The sequence below is a fragment of the Mya arenaria genome, chromosome 2 (assembly GCF_026914265.1).
Source record: "Mya arenaria isolate MELC-2E11 chromosome 2, ASM2691426v1".
In the NCBI taxonomy this organism is placed as follows: domain Eukaryota; kingdom Metazoa; phylum Mollusca; class Bivalvia; order Myida; family Myidae; genus Mya; species Mya arenaria.
The window spans coordinates 41,348,369-41,359,117 of record NC_069123.1 but is presented as its reverse complement, the minus strand read 5'-3'; the positions used below and the strand labels follow the sequence as shown (position 1 = coordinate 41,359,117).

The following is a 10,749-nucleotide window of genomic DNA, read 5'->3' as shown; positions in this document are numbered from 1 at the left end:
TGGCGGCCGCTCATTTTCTACATTTTCTTTTTGTAGTTATTTATTATCTAGTTCGTTGTGATCATTACATATTTCATACTGAAAATTGAAAATCAAATACTTTGGAACGGCACTAGGGGTGCGCTGACAGTGTTTCAGTTATAGTCACTGTAGTTCAAATGTTTCATTAACACTGACAATTTTGTTTCCTTACGCTGGATTAATTGTGTGCTTCAGTAGGATCTCGCTGCAAAAAAAGTTTTCGTTGCATAGGTCTTCAACCCATTTCGATTTCAACACAAACGTATAAGGAAATGCCAATGTTGTCTTTTTATTGAAAAAGTTGAGTTGGAAATAGGTCCAATTGTTAGTTTAATAGCCTAAAATACCGAATCTGAAGTTATAGAAACTCATACCTTTTAGCGGTTAAACGCATCGCCTTGTTTCGGAGCATTTGAGACTCAGACTGTTGATCCAAAATGAAACACAGCAGACAAATAAGTGTTACTCCTTTTATTATAAATCATACAAAGCGCTCTTGGAAATTTTAATCATGTTACAAAAATAAAGAAAACAACTTCAGGCAATACAATTTACATGATTTATATCAATAGACAATAAACAACAATGTAAAAGCCTGAAGCCAATATGTTTTCGAAAATCTAACTATATCGCCAATCAATCTGGATAACATGTGGTATTACACTAACAGTATTAGAACCACAGAACATTTGACATAAAAAAACAAAGCGAACTGATGTCATTCAAATATAGCGTTCACTTATGTTGGTAAAACCGTACACGCAACATTACTAAAACACAAACAGTATCTATATGCATAAATTAAGAACACAAAAATATATTTCTTTATCAATAACAGTTATTGTTATTTCTGCTGAATTTAGAATCATATAAGGCATTTACGTAATGTCAACTTAAAACATTCAAAGAAGATCACTAAGATTACTATGTCAGAATTATTTTACAACATAAAATTAATGTTTTGAACATTAGGTATATACATATTGTACAAAAACAATTATGGCACATTGTTGACATACAAATTGTATATATTTTAAAGTTTTAGGATGCAATTGCCGTAACAGCAGCACCTTTTAATTTTAATTTTCCATAGAATGTGTTCGAGATTTGCTCTTGAAAAGACCAGGCGCTGCCTTTTCTGATTTTGCTATTCTCATCACTGGCATTGAAATTCTTCTGATAAATGTCAGGCGTTTTTCTTCAAGCGTAATTCTTTCTCTGATTTTATCTTCAAGGGCTTGGAAGACAGTGTCAATATTGTCGCCTGTTTTGGCAGATGTAGTAACAAACTTTTCCTCCCAGTCCATACACACAACCGAATCGGTCACTGCATGTGAGTGGCTATCATCATCGTCTAAATCCGTTTTATTCGCGACAACAACGATTGAGTACTGTCCCTTTTGTTTCTGCTCTCTTATTTCATCTCGAAGTTGTTTAACAGTTTCAAAACTTTCTGGGTTATTCGCAGAAAATACTAGCAGGAATGCGTCCCCTGTTGCTATTGCAAGTTTTCTCATCGCCGGGAACTGATGAGAGCCGGATGTGTCAAGAATGTCGATTTCAACACTCACACTTTCAAACCGCATCCGGTGTCGGTGCAGTTCTTCTATAGTTTCTTTATGGCTTTCAGTGAATTTGTCGTGCATAAATTTGCTTATTATAGAACTTTTCCCGACGCCAGCGGTTCCCATGACTACGACCCGAAAGTTTTGCTTTATTAAATCCTTTCCTACTGGCATTGCTAAAATGGAGAAATAATACATTAAACAAGTTCAATCATAATTTTTCAGACACTTTAATATACAAAACAATTTTAAAAACAGATTTGATGTCTTAACATAAACAGTCAGTACTTAATATGCATGATTTGAAACTGGCATAACTCCTTCATCCAATTCTAATTATTATTTTAGATAACAATTGATATTTGTCATTTTAGTTGAAATACTGATATTCAACCACAATTATAAACAATGCGTTAAGAAAAGTTGTTCCAAACTTGAAGATATTTTCCAAGCTTTGCAAATCGATATGACTTGATGCGTAAAGTTAAAAAAAGTTATTGGAAACATCGTGAATGCCATTACCGTTCCCTTATTATCACAATAACGCCTCTACATTAAGAAGTAAGTGTGTGTCTCTCTCTGATATTCTATTATACAACCACCTCGTTAAAGGAACAGTGAGAAAAACAAGAACACCATAATGTGCGAAACTGTAGCCACACGTTAGCATCATGTTATTTCAAATATATCTCACATATTAGAAAATAATGAGACACTCCTGACGACCAATGTGTCTACTTTCAAAGGTCATACTCTTACTTTTGATACGCATAGATAGCAGCTTACTCATTCCTTACTCTAAATCGGAGGTGATTAAGTGTCGAAAAACGACATCCAAATGGACAGTTTGGTGATAAATGGTAAACGGAACTGAGAGTCTTTTTTACAAACGTGATAGGAAAGTCATTTTACGTTTTATGGGATAGCCTCAATGGTGTAATTACATAGCCACCAAACAAGGGTCTTTTCAAACAAACGTATAAGGAAAATCATTATACGTTTTATGGGATACCCCCAATGCTGTCATTAAATAGCGATATCCGAGGACTTGATAAAAACGTAAACTGTTGCTTTTGGGCATAATAAGGAAGTACTAAAGCCCACATTTTGACAATGAAGGACAAACACATTCGACAACAATAAAAAAAATCAAAGATTTATAGCAATATAGTTTAAAATCAAATGTGTAACCCAATAAAAAAAAATTATATACTCTTTGGTGAACGTTTACGTGTATATAAATCGTGCCAATATATTGAAAACGTTCAACTTAAGCGATATGGAAACTGAAGAGAGCATGCGCACAATACGTTACCAGGTATTCAATGTATATCGACCTACAGCATTCACATACGATATCAAATATAATTATGTTTATGCTATTAACATTACGAAATGCACAACAGACTATCTGGTTCAATTTGACATTCTGTTTTCTGAAAACTTAGAAGTATTTTAAATACACAACTAATATCATAAACTGTTGTCTCCCAATCACAATTTCTTACTATTTTTCACACTTTAAAAACAAAAGAAGAACACTCGTTTTGTTATAATAACAATATTAACAGTCATTATCATAAGGGAACATAATATGTTTATAACTTTTTGACATGAGTTATGATTAGAAAGTTGTTAATTGTATTTTCTGTTTAAATCATTAAATCATAAACCCACGTGAAGTTCTTATGAATTGACAGCTGGCACGGAGGGAATATCTGTATCATTTACTTGTTTAAGGTTAATTGGTCGGTCACAGCTGCTGTTATTAATTTTTGAAGTGTTTTGCAAACAAAGAAAAGTACATACATTTCATGTCGATTGCAATTCGCCGGTAGGATTGGAAAGAGCTATTTCCACAATATTGACAGAGCATAATCCTTTTGCATTGGAACCATTTAAATAAAAAAACATATAATGCCACATGTATGTATTTGTTTCTGGAAATGGTGTAGTGTTCGTGTTTATGTACTATATCAATATGGTCTTTATCTAAAAATTATTTATATAATTGACAGTTTCTTGCAAACAAACGAACAAACACAGGTAGCGGGACAACACAATTAGAAATCAAAACAATATAATTACCTTTATCAATCAACGCTTCATTTTTATCCTCCGCAGCACTTATTTAATAAAACTAAATAATTAATTAAAACAATTTGTCTTATAAACATTGTCTCCGAGATAAATATTATAGTATCTAAGGCAAAGTGGTCAGGTCAAATCACTCGAAACGTCTGTCAACCACTCTGAATGACTCGGTTATATATCTGACAAAAGTCCAATAGGGGCGTATGTCGATGTGGTATTGGTCCTCATAGCCACACAAATAATATGCAAGTTGATAAAATCCAATAGTCCTTGCGTCTCATGGAATCGTATTACGGCTTACAACTCTTGAGATATTTTTACTTTCTGAGAAATAAGGAAAATTGTGACATGCGTGAAAGAGTACCTATTCATGACCGTCCTGAAAGTCGGAAAAGCATCTTTATTGTTCTTTGTGAATTGTACAGCTTTTAATTGTCAATATGAAGAAACACTTTTCTACTTTAAGGACCTAACGACGCCATTCTCAGCAACAAAACAGGTACCGACTGAATTGTTTAATTAACGCACAATCCGCGTAAAGCATTGTTGTTGTTTTTTTTAAATGTAATTATGTTTAACCCGAAATACACCGTACCTTCTCCATTGTGTTTGTGAATACTACGGCTGAATCCTACACAAATTAACAATTTACAGATATTTTTTTATTCGACACAAAAAATAAGGCTTGTCAGATGTTATCATTAAATTGCTGCATTATCTAAGTGCAATGATTGAAATACTCTCCTAATATTCTTATTATTACAGAGATTTAAATAAGTCCTATTAAATTTTACTTCTCTTGATGGAAGAACCTAAGTAACTTTTGAATGCTGACTGACTAACTCATTTCCTTCGTGAGTCTTTATAGAAATAAATATAATTATACTGTACATCTATGTATTTTAGATCTACAATCCTGCCAGTAGCAAGACGTTCAAACCAACGTTCGGACCATATTAACACCAGGTTTTTTTACTGATATTTACGTTGTTATTACTCTCCAAGAAACCCAATCGACTATCCTAGGACCAACTGGATGTTATCGGTCCACTTAAAAACATCCATTGGTTAATAGGGTCAACCGGAAGTTAGATCTCCTACATATCGATATTTGCTTCATTGAATTAATGGTGTCAATTGATACGGTTGTTATCATTATTATTTCTTTCAAGACAGAAACGAAATGATTTCCAATAACTTACAAAACGCAATTTCTGTGACTTAAATATTCATTATATATAACGTATTGACTCCACGACAAAACCACAGGCCTTGCATAATCGAGTATTACTTTAAGATGCCTCAAAGAAAAAAGGACAGATGTTTCGTAGGCATTTTTATCTGTTGATAACTAAAAGGAAAAACAGATTGCATTGTTTATAAAATTTACACTTAATGCAGATTGTAAATTGAATTGATGACTCATGGGCGTTTGTACAAAGAGTATGGTAAGGATTTATGCTACAAGTTTTGATAAATATTTAAATTTTTTGGCATCCCTTCCAATCATAAAATATTTTGTTTATTCAGTCTGTATCAGTACATTTTCAACATAGATAATGTCACTTATTTCATGTAGACCAGAGTCGTTCGATGGAAATGATCTCCTGCTTTGGTGTTACTAGTATATAATTTTAATAGCATCATTTAACCAAAGAGTGTTTTTTCTTCAAATGTATCAAAAGGATCCCTTTTATCAACGATCTTGCACACAATAACTATGAATTACTGAACAATATCAGAAAATCCCGAAATGCCAAACTAATCTATAGTTAAACAGCTCCGTAAGAACGAAACATCAAAAACATACAGCGGTGAACATGACATCTGAGTTTAATAGATAGTGCAAAATAACATGAGATTCAGTAAACTAGTGGCAAACGTCCTTGAGCATAACCAGCTTTTCAATCACAATCAAAATTTCGCAGAGCGCATTTTGATTACAAGCTGACCATTTCATATTGCAATTCCATTGACTGATTCCTGGTACAACATGATGTTTAAGCATTCATAAATGTGTCTCGCACGTTTAGTTGCTATTTTGCGATAGGTGACCGAACTTAGAACATACATGTATGTCAATCCCCAACAAACGACTCTAAACTGTGTCGTTGCAGTTCACCAGGAATAATTTAAGCACAATAATAAGCTTTAAGTGCAATGAATACTGCTTGGAAATATCCAGTTACAAGACTAAGTATATTAGCTTGTTAATAGGCGAACAACTGAATACTAACTCGGTAGAAACAAACGTGAAACTACACACCGTCAATTGCAGTGAACGCCAAATTAATTTCGGTTTTTAGCTAATATTGGGAAATGGTAAGTGAAAATCGTGAGCAGCTTTTTGAACATTTGGACTAACCTAGTTTGTTGGTGAATAGTACTAACTAGCAGGAGCAGCGTTGTGTAGCCAAAACGATCCCAACAAACATTTGAACCAGGAATGCATTTCGTTCTACAACATTTCGTCACCTTAGTGCAATAACTCAATAACTGCTTATAGAAATAGAAGCAGATATTGAGTTATGCACTAAGGTGACGATTTGTGAGGACCTAATCGGTTTTTGTAAAGGTAAAATTGTAACTTCTCGGCAGTTTCAATATCAGTCCGTGTTTCTTACAACTTCGAGTTGTGAATGTAGCCATGATGTCAAATTAAAATGTGTTGTACCCATGTAGTGTTAAGTATCTGCATATATTTAGATTGACTTCAATAATCACGATATATGGGCTAAATTTGAAGATATTAAAATGAATGTCAAATATTTGCGATTGTCTGCTTGAGTTGACTTTTCAATATTATAAAATCATATTTTCCTTCGATATCACCCCTTTTCGCACCCCATTTCACATAATGATGGTATTCGTCAACAAATCGTTAATAGACTGAAAATTAAATGTTTCCGTTACCATCAGTCCATTTCTACTTAAAGAGAAAAATCTCTGGTATTGTATTTTTCTTTCTTATATCTACTAATAAATGCTGTCAATGTACGTCATTGGCAAAATGTTTAATCCATCGATAAATCAACTGAGTTATAATATATCAGTTGTGGTTAAAATATAAATTCATTTGGACTGTCCTTACTCCTTGTTACAGCAAGGATGCTTCCCCTTAACTGTATTAAATACAAGCTTCGGCGGTGAAATTTATGTATTTTCTAACAAATTACATCAGTTACACAGTATTATATATTTATCCATACAATTAAAGCTTACATAGTAAAATAAAATGTAACTCTCTCGTGCATGTCATTGCAAGGAATATTTGATATTAAGTAGAATAATAAGCTGTCTCAAAGTGCAACCCGAGTAATGGTGTGTCTAGACTTGTGTTGTTAAAGACAACTAATTGCCCCTTTCGCACACGTGACTCGGGCCCTGCTTTTTGACATTGGATACTTGAAAAACTACTTCAACGCAAACTGAGCAGACACAGACTGACTTTATAATGCGATTATCCGAGAAAAATCGTATTTAACGTGTCATAGTGTGAAATGTAAATTCTTCATATTAACCAACTGTACACAACTACAAAACTATACATTGCTTCCAAATAAGTCTCACGGAATACAATATGATATTTAAAGGAGTATTTTTTGTCGACTCGTCGCCATTCTTAAAATGTATGATGTTCACGCGTCGCATGGTTTCATGCGCAATAATACATTATTTCGACACGTGATAACAGGTTTGCGGCCCGCGTAATCATGCCGAGTTACCGTCCTATAAATATAATTCTACGCAGTTTTATTAAACTGATATAAACTTGAATTATCATCATTCAAGCCAACAGTGAGGTTCTGTTTCCATTAGTATTCGACAATCTGCCTGCTTAAAGCAATACCGATCATTTTCAGTGTGTCTGAAAACATGAATTTACTATCTTCTAAAAGTGGAATCCGATCATTTTTCTTTTTTTCCTTTAAATTTTTTATAAGTTTTGGGTGTTCGTTATAAACAAACGAGCATACAAAATCAGACTTGTCCAAAGAGCGTTTTTTAATCATTGCCTTAAAATCCCTGTTACTAACATGTATAACCGTTTCGGTATATTTCTGGTAAGGATTTGGTGGATCAGCTTGTTAGTATCGTTTAACGAATATTCGACCTCCTGCTCTTCAGTTATTCAGACCAATTCAGTGTTCGGGCTGCTATGTAATAGTACCTACTGACAACTCAGTCAATATGTTACTTCCCTAGATAGACGTTCATCAGTTGCAAGGATGCTTTAATACAATTTGTAGATCTTACATTTAACAAAAGAGCCTCATTAACCCTCGTGTGACATATCACGGCCGCAATTAATTTGATTTTCTTCTTGATTGTAGACAAGCATTCCTTAAATCTCAAATGCAATATATTTAGAAGTAATGTAATTGAACAATTCAAGTCTCCAGTTCTTGGCATTTCTATTATTATCTATTAATTGCTCCTTAAATTGCAGTAGGACATTTAAGTTATTTTCTTTTTTATTTTACAATTTGACCAAATTATGGTTTCTAATTGAAGGTTTATTTATTCCCGTTAATATTTTTCAGTGAGTACAATTAAACACATTTTTATTCATCTTTGAATAATATAACAATTCTATGCTTTCTCTCGACACACACAAACACACGCGCGCACACACGCGCGCGCACGCACACGCACGCACGCACGCTCAGAAACTCATTTTAACAATTGTTTACGTTAATTTCAGTATTTATCTTTCTTGGTTGTGAACTTCGTACTTATCATTTTAACCCTATTTGCTCTTATATTTTAATTCTTATGTTAAGGTAACATCATTGCGCGTTAAAGGATAGATGTCTATAATTACAATTGGTTTAGTTTATAGTCATTTCAGTAAAACATAAAGAAAGTTACAAATATTTCTGTATTTGTTCACATACTTTACCCAGTAAAGCCTCACGTTTATTGAATAAAATGTTACTTGTTGTTGATTATTATATTGTTGGACAATTGTGGTGTTTCGTAGCATTCCCAATATAAGTGTTCTATGGAATCAACACCTAAATGGTAAAATGTTCATATTCTACAAGCGACAAGTTTAAACTCAAAAAGTAATGTCTTTGTTGGTATTGCTTTAAAAGGAACTTGTTATGAAAACTTCGTAAGGTGTTCTCTATATTGTATATATTACCATATAACTGTTTCAATTCCAATTGTCCATTTGCCCTTGCTTAGGTTTATCTGAAGTTTTCAAAGAATCCAAACCGTTCAAATTATTTAACGAACTCGGACGAATGCTGAAATATTCTCTGAATAATATATATGACAGCATAACAATTTCTACGAAGAAGCTATGATAGCAAATTGGAATCTCTGTTACATAACCTGCAAGACAGTATGACTCAGAAGCATCGCATTCCCTCTAATGGCATTTATCTAGAAACGTGTGTTTAGCTGGGATAAAAATGGAATAGCACAGGTATTGCTTTGAAGTCTGTAATGAATAGGATTCCTACGCATGCAAGTTGGATCAAGTATCTAATAGATACCAAAACGCTGACTTTGGCCAAAATAACTCTGGTATGATGAGATCCAATCATTTAAAATAACACTAACACACGCGCGCGCGCGCACACACACACACACACACACACATACACACACATCATAAACTTCGTTCAGTAATTTCAAACAAATAACATAAAAATGTATGGTAATTTGATTCCGTGTACGACGTCGACAAAGAGGTTTCTACCAATTGATAATTAGCACGAAGTATGAAAATTGCTTTCGAGTTTGCGGGATATTGCTTAAAAGGGATATGAAAAACCCGGTGCACGGGAAAATGAACCGAGATTCCTGTCGTTATATAATTGCGATCAGGATTTGTGAGTTTACAAACTGACTAGAAATATGGCCTCTGTTCGTGCAAGAAGACACTGTTGTAATTTTGGATGGCTTTGTCACTTGAGCGTAGTAAATATATCGATCGGAATATCGTGACACCAAACCCGCACTAGCATTTCTGTATTCATTTCTATAACTTTCTTTCTTCTCCGAAGAATAGTTTTTAATACAAGCCACTAATCTTATGTTGTTGTTATTTATTGAATGAATTTAGGCAACCCTCCATTACAGATCAAAACCTTATAGGACGAGGGTGTTTTTTTCCTGGAAAATGGTCTAACCAGTACTTTGGTTATATAATAAATTCTTTTATACGTAAAATTGCAATAAGAAAGACGTGTTAAGTGTCGATTCGTATTAGCGAAACGTTTTATTTTTTATTGTTTTTCGTCGAAGATATGGTTTATACATATGAGATAGCAATGGTTCTAATGTTGAGCTTTGGAATACTCCCGCAGAATTAGAACCTGTATCAGAACAGGATTCTTGAAAGGACTTTATACTATTTTCGATCTGATAATTAGATAATAACTAATCTACAAATTTCCAAAGCACATAAAAGCACGTTGGATGTGCTCAAATAATGTACGTAACTAGAATTTGGAAATGTTTTTGCCACCATTTATTTCAGCTGTTTATAAATTATTTCCATTCGTTCTGACGTCTAATGCGTTTTTGAAAGCAAGCTGAAGAATCTCAACTAACTTGGTCCGGAACCGATGGTATTAGATTATTATAGATAATAAGCCAGAAAATGAAAATGTGTTACCTTGCCTTACCATCCAAATTCAAAATAAACTAGCTTATTTTATTAAAAAATAATCAATTAAGATCACTTATTCTTCATTAATGACAGGCACTTATCGGTTACAGTTGATGGGTACTTAAAATATTTTTATCGCCTGTGAACAGAATTATAAAAAATGACAATCCTACTTTCGAAGCTTAAAGCTCTTTCAAATTATAGTTAATAACATCAGTTAGCAATGGCAGCTAACCCCATGTTCTAGCTTTAGTGTATTGTGATTCTCTTTCCGATAGTATCACGATAACGTATAGTATAAGGCAGCCGCTATGACGTTTCAAGACTTTTTTGGCTCGCAAATTAAAAAGAAATCAAAGAATTTCTTCAAATAAAACAGACGTCAAAGAAGTATACCTAAAGGAATACATCAATACATAGTTATTTTCCTAATGTAACAAT

At 33.4% G+C, this 10,749-nt stretch overlaps 1 protein-coding gene across 1 annotated transcript; it reads right to left on the bottom strand.

The window, feature by feature from the left end:
* Positions 1-546: 546 nt before the first annotated feature.
* Positions 547-3,814, bottom strand: LOC128242102 (ras-related protein Rap-2b-like). The gene is made up of 2 exons (XM_052959149.1): positions 3,675-3,814; positions 547-1,762 (listed from the first exon to the last, which is right to left on the bottom strand). The coding sequence occupies exon 2, from the start codon at positions 1,758-1,760 to the stop codon at positions 1,101-1,103; it is 660 nt and encodes a 219-aa protein (XP_052815109.1). The 5' UTR covers positions 1,761-1,762; positions 3,675-3,814; the 3' UTR covers positions 547-1,100.
* Positions 3,815-10,749: the final 6,935 nt, after the last annotated feature.